At 41.9% G+C, this 20,301-nt stretch overlaps 2 protein-coding genes and 1 pseudogene across 5 annotated transcripts; 2 read left to right on the top strand and 1 right to left on the bottom strand.

Annotated features, from left to right (window-relative positions):
- Nucleotides 1-708: 708 nt before the first annotated feature.
- On the bottom strand, nucleotides 709-20,301 carry LOC138350657 (receptor expression-enhancing protein 5-like). Of its 4 annotated transcripts, none has more exons than XM_069301732.1 (5): nucleotides 19,989-20,301; nucleotides 10,491-10,591; nucleotides 9,634-9,765; nucleotides 7,235-7,430; nucleotides 709-1,423 (listed from the first exon to the last, which is right to left on the bottom strand). In XM_069301732.1, exons 1-4 carry the CDS (start codon nucleotides 20,206-20,208, stop codon nucleotides 7,236-7,238), a joined length of 648 nt encoding a protein of 215 aa, XP_069157833.1. In that variant the 5' UTR covers nucleotides 20,209-20,301; the 3' UTR covers nucleotides 709-1,423; nucleotide 7,235. The 4 variants fall into 4 exon arrangements, with proteins under 4 accessions (XP_069157833.1, XP_069157835.1, XP_069157836.1 ...); XM_069301734.1 differs by lacking the exon at nucleotides 19,989-20,301 and adding an exon at nucleotides 19,127-19,382; XM_069301735.1 differs by lacking the exon at nucleotides 19,989-20,301 and adding an exon at nucleotides 17,612-18,603.
- Nucleotides 3,599-5,638, top strand: LOC138350548 (piggyBac transposable element-derived protein 4-like). The gene has a single exon (XM_069301558.1). It carries the CDS (start codon nucleotides 3,599-3,601, stop codon nucleotides 5,636-5,638), a length of 2,040 nt encoding a protein of 679 aa, XP_069157659.1.
- LOC138350688 (5S ribosomal RNA) lies at nucleotides 12,731-12,849 on the top strand (annotated as a pseudogene).

Here is a 20,301-nt window from a genome sequence, read left to right as displayed (position 1 = left end):
TTTCCTACACACTTAGCACTTTTTGATAGTTACTTGTTCATTCTGACTTGGACAGAGTTTGTGGCTTCTGGTTACATCTGGAAGATCTGCCCCCAGGGAAAGTTTCTTGCTGAGTGGCCAAGCTAGGATTCCTATATAGGACTGGTACAAAGTATTCAAAAGTTTCTAGGTATCGTTCACAATGTCAATACTAGAACAAAGACGATAATTTTGTTTAATACACTTCTTAAGGGGGACAGTCAAGAGGAATAATGGGAAAGCAAAACGTTTGATCATTCTGACATTCCACAAGGGTGCAAGTGACAATTTCAGAGTATGGGGAGGGGGGGGGTGTCTGCTCCATTGCTTACAGTGGGTATCATCATATGGCAGTTCATGGGGGTAATTGTGTCTTTATATGTAGGGTATGATACAAATAAGGATATAATAGCTTTATGTGGATGTAATGGAGTTTAACTTGACCCACAAAAATCAGATGGTAACATGGCCGTGAAACTGTGTGACTGCAGCCATCGTCATTGTACAAAATTTTCCGTCATAACACCAGGTATACCAGTGATCATAAGGTTCTCATCAGGTGATGAGTAATGATTTAGCCTAGAGGACAACTTTATTACAATGTAATTTAATAAATATTTTCGTCTTAAATATAAATCGTCCTCATTAAATATTTAAGATTCTTTCCTAAAAGGAAGAGAAAGCACACCATTACACTTAATTTTTATTAACTTGGTTATAATAAAAAGTAATACCTTTCATGGCTATTTAACAAAACATTATGCTGCATCTTACAATTACATGGTTACATGTAGAGTTTTAAGTGAACTTTTTAATAAAGTTGTGGTAGTATAGTAGTATCAAGAGAGGTCTAGAACCCCTACGTAAGCCAGCAGGGCAGCTCGTGCAGTGTTGTGTTGGGTAGCGAGCACCGCGAGCCGCCTTCCTTACCACTCTCATCCATTATTCAACCTCACTATTTATCAGGCAAAAAAAGAATCCAGTAATGGAACACTATTAATGTGTGGGCTACTGCCCAACACTGGCAACGTGACGCATCACTTTACCTTTATAAACAAACCTTTGGTCATAAACAATACTTGTGCAAGGAGGCTGGGCATGGCTCCCAACATTCACCTTCACCACAAACTGAACTAATCACAACAAAACTATAAACTAAATCATGGAAAACGGATAACATTTTTCCTCTCTATTGAATGTGACTTAACCTGACTAGACTACACCGTTGCAAAAATTCTGTATTACAAAGACATACATCCGTGAAAAAGCTGGCAAGCTAGACAAATAATATATACATCCGCAACTATAAATATTGCATTATTCACATATCTGTAGAATTTAATTTGAGAGTTGCCATCAGCCATCCACCACGTAACAGCATTATTCATCGAGTTGTCTTGAAAGTCTGTGGAGAGAACTTGCATTAATTACCTGGACAAAACTGGCTCAGTATTAATGCCTTTACCATGAAAAAAATATAATAAACTTCCCAACTTCATTCTATCTTAAGAAATAATAAGATTTACGTATAATTTGGTTTCCCTTATAGTCAGGAAGAGAAAGCCCGTTAGGGAGATCTCGATAAGCCTAGGCCAATTACTGTTCTTGTCAGGTTCCAACCCACAACAGTTCCCCAACTCCAAGATGAAAGGTAATTATCAAAAGGCGGCACCAAACCGGGAAGGCTATGTATCCAAGATGAAAACTTTGCCCAAATGCTTCTCTCCACCTGCAGGCACTGAACCTGGAACCTAATGGCTCTGATGCCACAGTCAACATGAACAACTATTTAACCAATATAACTCGCCACTTCCATCACGAACATTCCGCCAACACATTTCATGGAGCATTAAAGTCATCAAGTAATAATGACGACATTGCAAAATGCCACACTATAGCATTTAACTAGTAAACTTGTCAGCAACACCCCCCCCCCCCTCCTACTCACGGAGTGGGGCCATCAGCACAGAAACAGGATAATATAGTAAAAAGGTTACAGGTAGCAGAAGGAAAAAGTTTTATTCATTGCATCATTCACACTGTAGCAGTACCTGGAGCAGTACCTTGCCTCCAAGACCAGACACACACAAGCTTCCCCATGAATTAGTCACTATGTAGAAGCACCACTCCTGGAGCAGTACCTTGCCTCCAAGACCAGACACACAAGCTTCCCCATGAATTATTCACTATGTAGAAGCACCACTCCTGGAGCAGTACCTTGCCTCCAAGACCAGACACACACAAGCTTCCCCATGAATTAGTCACTATGTAGCAGCACCACTCCTGGAGCAGTACCTTGCCTCCAAGACCAGACACAGACACACACACACACACAGGCTTCCCCATGAACTACAGTCACTTCCTTACAACCAACTTCCACGCGACCATTAGTACGCCTCAGCACTCAATCCCAGCTGCAGTTTGTGCTCTCTACAGGCTTACTGTGTTTATGGAGACTTGGGGCTATGAAGTACTGTCAATACATTAGAGTTCAATGTAGATAAATTGTTTAAAAGAAATAATCCAAGGCCAGTCAGTGATCAAATTAGCCCAACTCTAGAGGGCTCTTAAATTATACAAAATTGTTACATGCAAGGATTAAATTATTACCTTAAATTTGATGGAAGCAAAACCAAGATTAGAAAGAGCTGTAGATAATAATTTTCCAACCTAGACACCACTAACGAAATTTTGATGTCCAAAATGATGGTCACAAAGGGAAGAGAGAAAAATGGAACGAAATCCTTTACCCAAGTAACCAGATAAAATTAAAAATTATTCTGGAAATCACAAATTGCAATGTCCAGACTGCAATTGGACAATAATTAGTCCAACATTACGCAACTGTCGGCTGGGGTCGTGTGATGCCATCCTGGTTATTCAATATTTATTGTATATGTATATTAGGCAAGGATGTAAAAGCTAGTATTTAATAGGGGTACTGTAATTTGTATAGGACAATTTATGTATACCAATGTAGGTATTGCCCAAAATGCTATGCGTGCTAGTGGCTTTACAAGAATGTAAATCAACTTAATTTCTCTGTTAACCCCCCAATGTACCTTCTTGTATATAAATAAATAAAAATAAATAAAGGTGTATATAATAATGCCAAAAACTTTTGTACATTAAGGTACAAAAAGTAATGAGAATTTTAAGAATTGGTAAATAGATTTAAACTGAATTTGGGAAAATTATTTGAACTTTGAGAAAGATGGAAGAAGGTGGAATGTCATTAACACTTTCGCGTTCCACAGACTTAATAACTCGTCACTCATTTTTCTACTGAATGTGTTCCAGTGACGCATTTTTGCGTCACTCGATATAAAAATTTGTAAAAAAAAAAGTTTCTATGCGATCTTCAATTTTTTTTTTTTGAAATGAGCGCCATTGTTTTCCCACAATCCTCCGTAGGCCGCATGGGATTCTGGGTCACGCCATGCGGTCGGCCTAGTCCTTTGTTTACGTCTCTCGTGACCGGACTACCGCGCTCTCGCGTCCAGAACCTGTGCCACTCTCTGCCCTGTGTAGCAGTGTTTATTCGTTCCTGTCTCCTTACAACGCATTATTACTTGCAAACATGGATCGTGGTAAAGGACAGAGCACCTCTACCCCCAAGAAGGATAGTGAAATGACCAAGGAAGATAAGTTGAGTGAGCTGTACAAAAGGTTCAGCAATGTGAAGCTTACCCCTAGTAAAATTCCTGATTTGTTGGATCGTTTGTCAGATGTGGAGGCAGATGCTGAAGGGGAAGAGCGTCAGAGTGATTTCAGTAGTGATAATGAGGGGACAGCGTCGTCTGATGAGTTTGATTCATCATCGACTGAGGAGAGTAGCGAGGGGATTGAGGATGAGTCAGCGGATGTGGGCCGCCCCAAGGCACCTGTAAGGAGGCGTGCAGGACGTCTTCAACAGCCTAATCCCGATGCTGCCTGGTCAACTGACAATACACCACCTATTGTAGGCAGTTTCAGTGCCACACCAGGCATAACTGTCCCAGTGCCAATTACCCCCCTGCAATTTGTTCAATTATTTCTGACCCGTGCCCTAATTGAGTTCATCACAGTGGAAACTAACAGGTATGCCAGGCAGTTTATTCAGAATGCTTCCAGGCGCACTATGAGGTTGTGGAAGGAGGTATCTGTGAAGGAAATGGCAAGGTATTTGGCTTTATCAATCTTGATGGGTATTGCACGACTCCCAACAATGCGCATGTACTGGCAAACAAGCCGGTTGTGGCATATGAGGACCTTCAATGTGTTCATGACTTCAAAACGATTCCAACATATTGCCCAGTTTTTTCATACTTATAACCAGTTTGCAATTCCACCCAACAACAAGAACCGCATGATAAAACTCAGCACCATCATTACCTATTTGACCAACAAATTTGGCTCTTACTACGTCCCCAATCAAGCACTCAGTTTGGATGAAGGTACAATGTCGTGGCGTGGTCGTCTATCCTTCAAGGTTTACAACCCCAATAAGCCTGATAAGTATGGGGTAAAGTTGTACATGCTTGCTGAGGCAGGGACTGGTTATATTATTGATTTCGAGGTTTATTCTGGAGTGGGCAAGACAACAGTTGAGACAGTGATGGGCCTTATGCGACCCTTGTTGAACAAAGGTTATCATCTTTATATGGACAATTATTATAACTCTGTCCATCTCACAGAATTGCTAAGGGAAAATGGTGTGTACACTTGTGGAACACTCAGATTGCAGCGTGGTGCCCCTAAAGAGCTGCAAAAACTTGCCAAAGGTAAATTCGCTGTTGATCAGACTATTTTCAGGCGCAAGGATAACACTTTTGTTATCCTTTGGAAAGACAAGAGAGTGGTGTCAGTGATCACAAACTGCCATAATGCTGACACACAGGAAGTACAGAGAAGGAAGAGAGTGAAGAAACGTGACGGAACATCATCTGTTCAGATTGTAACTGTAAACAAACCAACAGCCATTTGCGACTACAACAACAACATGAAGGGAGTTGATCACTTCGACCAAATGGTCAAATATTACAGGTTCACCAGGAAGTCGCATAAGTGGACTAAGAAGATCACATTTTACTTCCTTCAGATGGCTATACACAATGCCTATGTGTTGTACAAGATGTACACAACTGATGCCAAGAAACTGACCCTACTCCAGTTTCATGAAGTAGCAATATGGGCCCTGTTGGGGTGGGACATGGATGAGTGGCCTGCTACTGAAAGCCCTCTCCCACATGCTGATGATTACCAGGAACCTTCTCACGATTTGGCAACACCTGGCCCATCTGGAGCGAGGCGTCCTTTATTTCATCGTCTTCCACGCCAACCACATGCCTCATCCTCATCAGACACTGAACCTGAAACTGAAACGCCTGCACCTCAAGCTGAAGCTACTCCTCCACCTGTGAAAAACCCCCGCATTGTTGATTCAGAGGACAGGCTAAACAGGAAGTTGACTCATGCATTAGTGAAAATTGCTAAACGGAAACGGTGCCGAGTTTGTATGAAGTCGGGAATTAGAAAAGACTGTATGTATCAGTGCAGGACATGTGGAGTTGCTCTATGTGCCACACCATGCTACTCAAAATATCACCGCAAGAGGATATTTTGGAAAGCAAAGAAATAACTCCTCTGCAAGCTTCCACTCCACCTAACGTAACATCTGTTGAGCAACTTCAGGGACATTTTCCTGAAGCCGGTGGAGTGGATAATCAAATGCTCAACTTGTTGACCTTCCTTCATCACATCGTGGGTAAGTACACATAATTTATATTACACATTTTGAGGTTATTACTTCTTCATACTTTGCTGTGGGTAGCTCTATATATATTCCAGTTCTTAGTGCTCAGATTGGTATGTCTACATAGTGCATCTTCTTGCGAGTATTTTGACACCAAAATGAACAATGTAGCACAAAAACTTCCATTGGAACAATATTTTTGTTTGTCGGGTGTATTGGGTGTACCGGGCGTGGAAACGGGTGTTTGGGCGGGTGAGGCATCGACGTGTTTGGGGGTGTTTGGGGGTGAGGCGCGCACGTGTAACCCACTTTTATGCATATGTCTGTGTAGGCAATTTTATTGCGATCACCGTGATACCAAACAAAACCATATGCAACAAGTTTTGACTTGATAAACACAATCAGAGTAGCAACATATAGGGAGAGTTTAGCGGAGTTTAGCGTGAGCGCGAAACAAAGCACGCAGTTCTTTGGTTGCTGGTCGCCTAATGTTAGCTTTGGTGAAATGTTATACATATGTTCTTATAGTACATTTCATTAGCTACACAGTGATACCAAAAAAAAACACGTACATCGAAAATGAGGGTCACAGACATGAGGAGAGTATAAACTTTTCAGTTGTGGTTGAGCGCATGTGCAGCTGGGCGCGCTCCGGCGGGTAACCCTAAGCCAACTTCCCACATTCCTGTGGGTGGGGCGACACCATTATTTATTGTGTATATTTATATGTCCGTGTAGGGAATTTTATTGCGGTCACAATGATACCAAAATAAACCACGAATAATAATTCTGGGGTTCGCAAACATAAAAACATCGTAAACATTGATGCCCGGTTTTACGCTCACAGCTAACGACCGCCACAGTTTGTTATTCGGTGTGGTTCTCATGTTGTCTTTGGTGACATTTTATATATATATTCCTCTAGAGCATTCTCTCGCGAACACAATGATACCAAATTTAAATACATGCCGCCAAAATTAAGCTCCCCACCCCGAAAAGATTATAAACATTTTAGTGCTGACGCGCAGTAGGCCGACACGAACGGCCCACTTAGGGCTTACCGTCAGCCTATTCCCAGGGAGCGCGAAAGTGTTAAAAGTGAAACAAGGAACTAGTCATCTGGGATGCCTTATAAGCCAAAAGCAGCCTTGAGGCTCAGTTGTGAGTACAGAACACTTACATTATTAAGTCACTTTGTATTCCTCGGTTTGATAGTAATGATTCTAATAATGTGAAAAATTCTTTTAGAACTATAATTTGCATTTCCAAACTGTATACTAATGATAAAGATTAGGAAAAAACCCAGAATGGCAACATTTTTATCAAGACGATTACTAGGTGTGCACCAATTTTTCCGAATGATGCCTATTAATTTAAGCAAAATTTAAATAACTCCGTGCAACTATAAAATTCACTAGTCAAATATAAACATTATTCCCATCATCAAACTGTGAACTCTATGGAACGACCGGTCACAGTTACCTTAATCCTTCTTCACTGCATCGGCAGCAACCTTGGTGGCAGTGTCGGCCAGCTCACTGATCTTATCCTGAACCTTTGACATGGCACTGTCAATTTCCCGTTCGTGTTTGATGAAGACTGGACGAACCACACGATGGTAGATCAGGTCCGAACCATTCCAAGACACTGGGAGGAAGCACCACACCAGGAACATGCACTGTAACAACAATTACAAGGAATACAATATTTGGTTAAAATAGCTATAGTACACATACAATTATTGTAGCACCAAGTCAAGTACAGTGGGCCACTGGTGGCAGCCGCCTGCGTCTGGCATAACATCCACACTACAGCAGCTCAAGCTCAATGTTTAGCAAACAAAATGTTGCAATTTGAATATTAAAGTTTGTTGCAAGTGTATAATTAAAAATGTACAATAGTTTGTGTGTTGCATTATAAAACATGTGTAATCAAACTGAAAACTTTGATAACAATTTGACTTTAAATGCAGTATTTTGGACAAGTGTAAAGGGATTTGTTTCTAGCAGCTCAATTGCACAAGATTCCTTAGTGATCGTTCTACTGGTTGAGTACACGAGATATACTAAGGTAATACTTATGGCCTGGTATAGTGTTACTTTGACTAATTTTTCCTGTTAGAAAATTAATTAATAAGGACTTACTAGTTCATTTTTTTAAATCTCCTGAACTTTATCCGTAGTAGATGGAAAACGACTGTGTTGCTTTGTAACCCATTCGTGCTTTTCTATAACGTCCCTCCTTTAAGCACTTAACTGCGCCAACCGAGTTTTCTCGGTCGGCGGGAAACTGCGCCAAACGAGAAAACTCGTTTTGATTTTTCGTAACCAATTCTAAATGTGTACGAGGTTGGTTGTGTACGAAATGGACTCTTAGGACCTCCAGTGAGAGGCAGCCATCTTGGAAAAAAAATCCCAGAATGCCCTAGGGCTGCTGGCTGGGTTAGTACTGAATGAGCAACCATGGGTGGTGCACACGTCTCTGGCTCCCAAACACCTGTCCGACGCGGTGTTGAAAGATAATGCTCTGTAGGTGAAATTCAAACCTTATTGTTTAAAGAACATAAGGGTCATAATATTGGGGAAGCCAGGCGCAATAAGGACCTAACACAAAGGTTGGATGCAAGTGATACAGCACCTATGAGGACAATATAGCGAGCGTATCCAGTTGTAGCTCTGAGCGTCACCCTTGCAATCCTATGCCATTTACTTAGATGATACTTAGATGAATGTTTTTCTGCGTTCAGTGATGATGCATCTGATACAAATAGCATAGATGAACAGTGTTAGCGGCTTCCATGGTGGTGTTTTCCATAAATATTTTCAAGAATACCTGAATCTCTTCCCAACTGACAGACACTCGAGGTAAGCTGAATCTCTTCCTGTGTGGGACCATACAAAGCGATCTTTTCAAGACTACCTTACAAATTGATCTTTTCCTATAATCTTTTCAAGACTACCTTATGCTTTACAAGCTTGGTTACATACAATCTACAAGTACTAAAGCCAAGGGTGTACGTGAGTGCGTTATTTGCAAGCACACAGAATGAAGAAACAGGAAGCGAAAATTTATCTGTACCTGGTGCACTGAGAGCGAAGTCGCGCTGCGTACCATGGGCTATTTCGTTGATTATTACTCACTTCCGAAGTACTGAGTGTGTAATACAGTGTGTTACTGTGTAAATAGTGTGTGAAACTGTACATATTGAAATTTTAGTGATTTTTTAACAGGTAATATTGCAACAATAAACATTTATTGTGGCCACATTACTGACACATGTATCACAGTTCCATGGAACATTATGAACGTTCTACTGTATACATATTGTAAAGGACACAAATATGCATCATATACAATAAAAAAACAAATAAAACCGCATTGGAAATACATAAAACAAATAATTGAAAATATATTTGTGGCAACAGCCGGTGCTTGAATGGTCCGCGCGACCGTGTCTGGGCGAGTCACACACGGGCGACCAGGCCCTGATGACGTCACAGCGCACCTTGTCCACGTCCCTACAGCCAAAGTAAGTGGAATTTGGTACTTATTTTTACATAGACATGTTTAGGGAAGGGAATTTATCATTTTACGAAGAAAAAAAGAATTTTTTGGGAACACTTCATTTCATGCGTACCGGGGGAATTTCTCAATAAACTCCGCACAGCACGGTGGTTAAGAAATGTGCTAAATCATGGCTGAGTATCCCTGCTAGAACTTCTCAGCAAGTGGAGAAAAGTTTACATGCATCAATAAACACACATGAGCTTCCATACTGAAAAATGTTCTTTATTATCTTGATATGCAATTGGTGCCTGGTCTACCTGTTTTATCTGTTATACGTGGGTTTTTGTTTTGACTACAATAACAAAGTTGCTCACCTTGGCCAGCCAGTAGAAGGGGAACCATGAGAGCAGCAGATCGGAGAAGAACTCGCACACTGAGAACAAGGCAAACACAACCCAGTAGGTCAACCAACGGGTGTCGTCCTCCTTCTTGAGCGACTCCAGAGCCTGTCGAAATCAGGAGAGAGCTATACAGACATATATATGCAGCTTCCAAAATAAAAATGTGCCAAACGACTATTCCCAAAATGTGCCAATTAACTCCCCGTTCCTCTACACCCTAAACCTTCAAGTCCTAATAAAATCTCTGGTATAAGTGCCAATTAATTTATAAGATGAGGTTTTATAACCACTTTTGGGAATCACACTGGAGCTTTGTGCCACCTGTCTGCCAAATACTTTCCTTTTACCTACAATGTACACTATTTTTACAGCACTTTACTGTACAGTTTGAAGACTGTACATCTGCCTAAAAATAATTATGCTTTAAATTTGACTACCACTGATTTGACTTGAGGGAGCCGGTTGGCCAAGCGGACAGCACGCTGGACTTGTGATCCTGTGGTCCCGGGTTCGATCCCAGGCGCCGGCAAGAAATAATGGGCAGAGTTTCTTTCACCCTATGCCCCTGTTACCTAGCAGTAAAATAGGTACCTGGGAGTTAGTCAGCTGTCACGGGCTGCTTCCTGGGGGTGGAGGCCTGGTCGAGGACCGGGCCTCAGGGACACTAAAGCCCCGAAATCATCTCAAGATAACCACAAAAATATTCTTAATCTCAAAGATTTATGGATACAGGGATAGAAAATGTTCTAACTTGTTCCATCAAAGATATTTACCACTTTAACATTGTGATTTTGAACATGGGGTTTATTAAGAGCGAAGTGTTAACTTGCCTTGATGCTGCAGTAGGCTGGGTACACAAAACCAATCACATTACAGATGAGTTGGGCACCATAACCAAACGCCAGGTACAAGCTCAGAAGGATGATGCCACCTGTGGAGTACGTCACTACTGTCATTTTATCCAATGAACATCTTAACACATTTACTAACCATTCAATAATGGGAACTAAAATAAACCTATAAAGTTAAAGACAACCTAACCTATAATAATCTTCCAACATTCATCCGACATAGCACAAGTACAACTCCATAATATCTATGTAATGTACAGCTTCAGTAATATACAGGCCTGCCATAGAGAAGTTGAGATAACCACCATATTTAAATGAAAAAAAGTTTTACTGCAGCCTGGACAAACATGCCAGAGCCCCCAACTCTTAAGTCGGCTCTATCTTAAACTAACTAATACTCTAACTCTTAAGTACTAGCTCTATCTATAAATCCATCAATCTTTGTAAAATCTCTTGTATGTATGTACCTTACCTAAATAAACATTTATTTATTTATTTATTTATTTAACACTTTGGACAATATTATCAAGCCAAGTGGAAAACTAACCCATGCCAGAATTGCAATCTAGCTTATTCCAACTAGAACATTTTTATGTACAGGCAACCCATAATTTGTACAGAAGATTACTGTATTTATTATGCAGATGAAGTTGTGGGTAAGCAATTTCATGCCAAATTTTGAAATGCAAACATTCCGATTTACATTTATGCATAGTAATTGTATACACTATGCACTGTGGCCCTCAATTATGCACTGTATGGGTTGGAACTTAGAACACATTAAATATTAGTGTGTGCTACCAAGTAATGATTGACTAATTTTTGAGTTCTAGAATGAATTATATTTCTATACACCTGGTATATATTAAATTGTGTACTCGTTACAGGAATGTATTTTTTTTTTAATTAACAGAATGCAGTGCAACCTTTAGCAATGTTAACAATGGGAGAAAACCCTCACTTTAGGATACAAGTAATGTGCGCGAGGAAATCCAGGAAATTGAGAAATCCAATAATGAAATTTGCTGGAAACCAGTTTCTAAATAGCCATTAAAAATGTACAGTACCTTACCCAGCTAGGGTACTCTACTAGGTGTGCCGCAAGCACAAGTACAATTCATCACAAACTTTTTAATGCTATACACAAGCTGTGAAAGCATAAAGATATGATATACAAGATGCAGTCAAATCTTAGCATGATAAAATTAAGAAACCTTATTTGCTCATACCGTATTTTACGTAAGGCCAATGTTTCTCTTCCTTCAGAACTGACAACCGAGAGTCCCTCAGAATATCCTTCATCATCCACTCTACCACATCAGGAATCTTGAACTCCACCTCCACCTCCTCTTGTGTCTCTTTCTTAGTAGACATTGCCTTTCCTTTTTTGCTCAAAAGAAAGCCTCTATTACCAAAAACCTGAAGACCTTTTCCACTACTAGGCAGCTACTGACTCAAACCGTTTGGACATGTGTTCGCCAGCTCTAGATAAGAGCCAGATAAAGATAACTCCACTCCCAAAGGGCAAATTTTATCTGATATGATATAAAACACCACCTTACCTAGCCATAGAAATGACTGTATATACAGAAAGCATGCCAGACTTACACATGAAAATTTTGAATTTGAACACACACCTGATGTTCATCAACCACCCCCCCCCCTTGCTCCACCCTCACTAGGGTAATATCTCCGTCACCTATGTTACCAGCGCACCCAGTACTGGATTCTTCACAAGATAATCTGGTGCCGACATGGCACCAATTACTACTACTTCACTCTACATATTTACACATTTTAATGTTAAATGTCTCAGTGGAAATACAGTAATGTACATTGCACTAGAGTGACACGCAAACTATAAACATTATAATTGTGCCACCAAACAACAAACAAGCTATCTATTGTTTAGGCTGAAGATCTCTTGTTTACAAGTTCAGGAATCATGTTCACTGCACGGCATTAACCAACACAAATTAACTGAACAATCGGCACACAACAATGTAAAACACACACACACGAACTATCCAATATTCTGTATACTGCTGGTGGCCTGTGTGTCATGCACGCATGAAGAAACTTTTATGACTTGGCAACTAGATAAGCTTCACTACACCTTTTTAAATCTTTTACATACAAATTTTAAAAAGTTACTTATCACAACATGATCAAAAGTTGTTTTATCAGCTGAACCCTGACCATCACATTAATTGCCCGTGGCCAACGACTATACCACGTCGAGAACACTGCTTCTCGTCCGATCAGCGAAGTTAAGCAACATTGGGTTTGGTTAGTACTTGGATGGGCGACTGCCTGGGAACACCAAATGCTGTTGACAATAATGTTAAGCGACCACACGAGTCCTAAATACTCTTACTCCACCCAAGTAAAACAGAAACAAGGAACATTTAGTGGATCAGCCATAGGCTTAGGCCCATACAGGAATATCCCTAGGAAAACAAAAAAAAATAGCATGTGACACAGCAATGAGAGCTCTTACAACCTGCCTGCCTCAGTGCCTTCGTATACTTCTTTCACATCTCATTAGCAACATTTATATTTCAATGAGTCAACTTCCTGCAAGAAACCAGGAGCCTAATCAGTTTCCACCTTAAGCCAACACATTATTGACTACTCTATACTTTACTCAATACAGACCCCTAAACCATGACACACATTCCTTCATATTTTTACTAATTTTCTCAAGACTGGCAAAATTCAAGAATGCTCAAAACAGCAAAAGTGAATCTTTTCTCCCTGGATACTGTCTACGACGACTACTGCTAAATGTACTTACAGCAGGAGGCTAAGAGGAAAACCCAAAAATTAGTAAAACAAATCAAATTCAAAATATACATGCTCATGAAACTTGTAAAATGCACACGAAAATAAAAGTCAATCTACCTAAAACTGTCTCAGCTATTCAATCATTATATAGGAAGTACCTTAATTATAGCCACTTTATTAGAAAAGTACTCTGTGGTGAAATAACACCAAATATATATTTACATATAAACTTATAAGTTTCCAAACTATTAAAAGGCATTTCTCACAGATCCAGTAACTGCTGTAAAAACATCAACATTCAGAAGCATTAAGTGTTACTTTGAGAGGTTAAGCCACTCAAATGCAGCCTTCCTGACACTTGACATTCACCACACTTCCACGGCAACACAGAATTGCCGCACAATGAGTACACAAGGTCAGCTGGCCGGTTGCCAGGGATGAGGCATCACTATCCCCACCTTACACAATCTTATCATTCTCACAATTAATACAAAATAAACCGACTACACTGACCATGTATCAAATTGCCTCATCTATATTTAACATTTTGTCACAGCCACCACTGTGAACCCTGTATCATTACCACTATTCACTGTATTTAATCACTCGACTGGCAACCCCTTCTGTGATGCTGTAGTTGCCAGGAGGGTGTAGGGGTACTAGTGGGAGTACCTGGGAGGGTGTAGGGGTACTAGTGGGAGTACCTGGGAGGGTGCAGGGGTACTAGTGGTGGTGGGAGTACCTGGGAGGGTGCAGGGGTACTAGTGGTGGTGGGAGTACCTGGGAGGGTGCAGGGGTACTAGTGGTGGTGGGAGTACCTGGGAGGGTGCAGGGGTACTAGTGGTGGTGGGAGTACCTGGGAGGGTGCAGGGGTACTAGTGGTGGTGGGAGTACCTGGGAGGGTGCAGGGGTACTAGTGGTGGTGGTAGTACCTGGGAGGGTGCAGGGGTACTAGTGGTGGTGGTAGTACCTGGGAGGGTGCAGGGGTACTAGTGGTGGTGGTAGTACCTGGGAGGGTGCAGGGGTACTAGTGGTGGTGGGAGTACCTGGGAGGGTGCAGGGGTACTAGTGGCTGCAGTACCTGGGAGGGTGCAGGGGGTACTAGTGGCTGCAGTACCTGGGGAAGAGGGGTTCAAGCTGCTGGTAGGAATGTTGAGGGGGGGAGACGGTAGTAGTGGTGTACAGAGTGGCAGCAGCTGGAGACTAAAGTCTCCATGTATATATTGCATTACCCCACTATAATTAAACAATGTACAGACTCGCTGAACAGGAAGCACTAGTCGCGCCCCTTATCACCATTATCATACTCAGGATAAGCCGTGTGCGCCACAAAGACTTCCCATTGGAGCCAAGACACCTCAGAGGGCAGCAATAGGAGAGGGGAAAGGTGGAGGATAGTGTGAATAGAGGACTAGGATGATTGAGGTTGGGGTGGGAATTTAATGGGTGTAACTAGGTATTTAACCCTTCCTCCTTCCCTGTTGCGTAGGGTAATGCTATGGGCTCAACTGCCAAGACTTTAAAATTTGTCTTTAAACTTTTGTTATATCCTGTTACCCCAATGGTACTCTGGCAAGTGGGCGAAGGGAGTAGTGTGTTTATAGAATGCATGCCTTTTCTAGCTTTGTCAACTTAGAAAATTATATCTGCAGCACAGGGCATTCTAGTAGGAATTATCTTCAATAATACTGATAAAATACACCATCAGGTCACAACATTAAACCAAGCCACACACGCAAGGCATGTTTGCAGAACTTTACAGCACACAAGTCTATGGTACGGTACTATCACTACCCCAAACCTTTACCCCCCCCCCCCCACATGAGTAAGTGCTAAAACACACACACGGAAACTAGATTCTTACAAGGACTAGGTTTAAACATTGTAACGTGTCCATTACTTTATCTGGCACCAGATGTACAGTTCCTCCGGGAGGAGGTGGGGAGGTGGGGAGGGGGAGGAGGGGGAGGGGGGGGGGGGGGGAAGAGAGAGAGAACATGCCTGCAGGTTAACCCAATGACGGTGTCTGGCAACAGTCACATGCCACCACCACTTGCACCTCTGCCAAACATTCTTTAAGTGAATTTCGATGCATGGCAATAGAATTAAAAAGAGCCAAGTGTGAATTTATTTAAATATTTCATTATGAGTGCTGTAATGATTAATATAAAAACATAACAAGAACTGGCAAGTAATGTGTATACATACAGTATATATTTTATCAACACCTACAGCCTGGTATCTAGTTACTTGAAATTCTAATGAGAAAACTTGTCAAACTAAAATGTCCCACGATCACCATGGATGGAGATTACGACCCAAGATAATACACACAGTTTTTTACCGGTACAGTACTGTACTTCATCTTAAGAAAAACCATTCCAAAGGGCAAAGACAACAGACAAGACAGGGTTTAGCACCACTTATTTATCTGGTACACGGTGTACTTCTCTCCTCTAGCATTGTGACATTTAGATCTTTCATTTAATTCCTGCACAGGAAAGATATTGATAATGTTTTTTTCCCACTTTATGCCTCTGTTCACTTAACTAAATAAGTATCGAGGAGATAGGCAAGTATTGTGGGATGCATCCTGGGAAGGCGAGGCATTAGGGAGAGCTTGATAAGGCAAGATTAATGCCAACCCAGTATTACTATAGCACTTAAACGTGTTACTTTGAGAGTGAAGGAGCCCTGGACAATTACTTGGCTCATTGGGGATGCAAAGATGAACCCTGCAAGAGGAGAGGCTGTCGATGTACCAACCAGGCCAAGTGGATGGTACTCTTGATAAGCCTAACAGTCTTCCTGTCCTTTAATATGATAACCAAACTTATACACATATACACACACACGTGGTGTGTGTGTAATGTGGTGGGGGCTGACTCCATACACAGTTTCAAGTGTAGATATGATAGAGCCCAATAGGCTCAGGAATCTGTACACCTGTTGATTGACGGTTGAGAGGCGGGACCAAAGAGCCAGAGCTCAACCCCCGCAAACACAACTAGGCGAGTACACACACTCTCTCTCTCAGGACAACATCTTAGCCACTTTTTGTAGTTGCTCTCCCCTAATACTATTTCACATCTCTTTATCCTTTGTATCTGTATTGCCTTACCTTTGTTTGGATTTAATTCAAAGCCAGTTAACAGTCCACTTCTGAAGTTAAACTGTCATCCCTCACTTTCTCTACCCCTTGGCTTTAAATCATCTTTAAACCACATACGAGTTCACTCCCTCTGGCATAAATTAAAAGAAACCGAGATGGTAACTTATACAGTACAGTACTTTTCCAGCTTGACGTCCTCTAAACTTTTGTTTCCTGTCAGATACTCAGGTCAGCATTTCCTGTTAGCTCGTCTTGTTTCTTCAGCTTGTTTACTAACCGTGCTGGTGACTGGGGTTTGTAATGATAGAAGTGTTGGTTGTTAATGGTAATGTTACGGTCAGTGGTCTCCGGCCCAAGCACCGGAACATTGGTAATTCATCAATAACGGTGGTTGGAGTTGTAACCGATGAAGGTGGTGGTGGTTGATAATGGAAATGGGTAGTATTGGTAGTAGGGAAGGAAGAGTTACAGATTTAAGGGATGAACCAGCCGAAGGTATGCCAGCAAGTATATAAAACAAGTATATAAAACACTACAAGGAAATATTACAAAATCATTTAAAAAAAATTGCAATCGAGGCAGATAAAATTAAGGTTTATTACTTATATGCAAAACCCACAAAGATTTTGAAGCAAGCATCTGCCACTTTAGAAGGCGCGTTAAAAATAAAATTGTATATAGTGTGGGTTCAAAGATATTCCATATAGTGCACTGTTGAATTTGGGCTGGGAAGAAAATTCAGGTACTGTATGTACCGCATGTCATTTATTTACAAAACAATGATGTCACTGGGATGTTATATGTATCTAGTATTTACAATACTGTACTTTTTGGGGAGTACATTGGTCGGCTGCCCCTGCCACACTTACTGTATAGCACTACCAGTATTTAAATTCAATTTGTTTAATACAGTAACTGCCTAGCTTTCTTTCATAAAGTAATTAAACTAAGGTCAAATCCATGCAAAACACCACTCAGACTGACATGCATCTCCCATTTAGGCAATCTTGTGTAAATGATGCGTTATTAACCACGATCGCCATACTGAAACCATTGCCCGAAACGCTATGCGTACTAATGGCTTTAGGTATTGTATGTACTACCTCTATCTTTAAATCTAACAATGTTTGTACTGTAACGCTGCAACTATGTATGTACTGTTCCTAAATAAATTATTATTATTATTATTATTATTACTCACCTTGCCAGCCAGTTAACTCAAATTCTTCTGCCAAGGATCTTGCCCGGCGGTACAGTGGCAGCATTATGTGTTTGATCAAGCCCATGGTTGTGCGTGCTCCTACATTATCGCAGAATGCCTGACGCTTTAGTCAGTTTTTAGTTCAGCCGTCCTAATTCTTCACGACACTGGTCAAGACGGATCACCGTGAAACATTTAGTCAAGTTACTAATAACAAGTGAAGTTCAACACAAGTTCTTTATTAATCAAGAACAACGGATTAGAAAAATTGTACGATCAAAGATTCCGTTGCCAAAAAAATGTACGAGCCTCTTTGCATCTAGTCCGCCTCCATCAATAACCAAGTGTTGCCAGAAATTTGTCTCCAGTACAAGTGAGATGGCTTTTTTTGACCCACTTCGTATTTCTACAGAAAGCCGTTCCCAGGAATATTTAACAGCGGCAAGACATTATGACTGTGTATGGCTGACTCCATACACAGTTTCAAATATAGATATGACAGAGCCCAGTAGGCTCAGGAACCTGTACATCAGTTGATTGACAGTCGAGAAGTGGGACCCAGTAGGCTCAGGAATCTGTACACCTGTTGACGGTTGAGAGGCGGGACCAAAGAGCCAGAGCTCAACCCCCGCAAACACAACAAGTCGAGTACAACACTAAAATGCTCACCACAGACTTTAACCCAATAGCAGGCAGACCTACGGAGGTAAAAACAGCCTAACATCCGACATTCGAACAAACTATACAAAAACTGGCTACAACATATGATCAAAATTGTGAAAATCTTGACTAATTATGGTGTCTTGAAAGGAATTTAAATTAGTGTTGCAGGACATTGAAAGACAATATGGTGAGCAGCCCGGCAGACACATGCACTGTACAATGTGATAATGTGGGTTATAGTGTCACAGCAGCAACAGCAACAGTAGCAGCAACAGGAGCAACAGGAGCAGCAACAGCAGCAGTAGTAACAGTAGCAGGCCGAGCAGTGTGAGACAAGTGTGGCCTTGGGCCGGGGGGTAGAAGACAGCTCCCCAGACAACACTAAAATAACACACTCCAAATCAGTTTAAAGCCAACATTCCCCTCGTGGCTGACCATGCCCCACCTGCCCCCCATCAACACCCCCCCCCCCATCAACACCCCCTTCACACCCCCATAAACCCCAAAAATACCCCAAAAACGCCGGAAATTCGAGCCGATAACGTCATTATGAGGTCCGCCATGCCGGCCCCAGACACCACTAAATTCCTCATAACCTAGCCTCTAACGCCTCATAACCCCTCATACCTACAGTATGAGGGGGGTATGAGGCATAGATGATGGGGGATATATGAGGGATGAGGAGGATATATCTAGAGCCACATACTCGCTTTTGGCCTCAAGCTTGCCAGGAGGTCGGGCCCAGACACCACTAATCCCTCATAACCTAGCCTCTAGCGCCTCATAACCCCTCATACCTGCAGTATGAGGGGGTATGAGGCATAGATGACAGGGGAATACACGAGGACATACCTAGAGCCACATACTCGCGCTTGACCTGGGTCTTGGCCTCGAGCTTGGCCAGGAGGTCGGCCAGCTGGTTGTCCTGGTAGAGGATCTTGATGGCCTGCTGCTTGTAGTACTGGAGGTTGGCCGCCATAATGGTGGTAGTGGTGGTAGTGGTGGTACTAGTGGTACTGGTAGTGTGGTGTGTCCCTCACACTGGCCGCCGCTGCTCTGACACTCCTCCTCTCCGCCTCTCACTCACTCTCACACACTCACGCACGCCAACTTGCACTCACTACCACTTATTTTCTCACTTATTTATATATTTGAATGTATATTGGTTTTATTAGGGTACAGAGACTAAGTTTGACATTGTTGTAAAGTCATAAGTACTTAATGTGCTCATACTCACTCACACCCGCCAACTTTGACTTACTCACTCACTCTCACTCATTTACTCGCTCATTTTCTCACTTATTTATATATTAGAATGTATATTGGTTTTATGAGAGTACAGAGACTAAGTTTGGCATTGTTGTACAGTCACAAGTACTCATAGTGTCCTTATATTCACTCACTCTCACTCGCCACAGAGACGTTAGAAACAACTTAGTGTCAGAGGAGTTACTAATGGAATGCATTAGGCAGTGATGTGGCTGACTCCATACACAGTTTATAATGTAGATATAATAGAGCCCAATAGGCTCAGGACCAAAGAGCCACAGCTCAACCCTCACAAGCACAACTAGATGAATACACTCACCGCCTCACATTAATTAAAGGGTAAAATATGAGGCGACGAGTGTAAAAATACATATTATACACTATATATAATGTTTAAATTTGCGAGGTATGTTAAAGCGGGGTGTTGCGGCCCCATTATAGTTACCCATGAAGCGTGAGTTAGAATGTTTGTCATGAGTGGCCACCTCCTCCATGGACCTCCTGAGCCTGCTCATGCCCTTCTCCATGGCCCCTCTTGACCCCAGCTTGACCTGTGAGGCAGCAGCAGGAGGCGCCATGACTGCTTCTTCCTCACTAGTAACCTCTTCCTCCTCCTCCTGGTCCGTCCACACCTCGGGTGCCAGTGTCTCTCCCTCTTGCGCCATTATAGAGGTGTCAGGTGGCTAGGGTCAGCAGTATAAGGTCAGGTGAAGCAAAGGTCACCAGTAATGGCGGGTGCTGCCTGGGTCACCTCTGGT

This window comes from Procambarus clarkii, chromosome 46 (assembly GCF_040958095.1).
Source record: "Procambarus clarkii isolate CNS0578487 chromosome 46, FALCON_Pclarkii_2.0, whole genome shotgun sequence".
Classification (NCBI taxonomy): Eukaryota; Metazoa; Arthropoda; class Malacostraca; order Decapoda; family Cambaridae; genus Procambarus; species Procambarus clarkii.
Note: the sequence above shows the minus strand (reverse complement) of the source record. Positions and strands in the feature narration are given on the sequence as shown.

What these genes read in the sequence shown, in the direction of transcription:
- LOC138350548 (XM_069301558.1), top strand. Translation starts at nt 3,599, where the DNA reads ATGGATCGTGGTAAAGGACAGAGCACCTCTACCCCCAAGAAGGATAGT.
- LOC138350657 (XM_069301732.1), bottom strand. Translation starts at nt 20,208, where the DNA reads ATGGCGCAAGAGGGAGAGACACTGGCACCCGAGGTGTGGACGGACCAG. An exon ending in CAGCCTACTGCAGCATCAAG is followed by an intron (nt 9,766 to 10,490) that starts GCAAGTTAACAC and finishes TGATTTCGACAG; the next exon opens with GCTCTGGAGTCGCTCAAGAA. An exon ending in CCTTCTACTGGCTGGCCAAG is followed by an intron (nt 7,431 to 9,633) that starts GTGAGCAACTTT and finishes TTGTTGTTACAG; the next exon opens with TGCATGTTCCTGGTGTGGTG.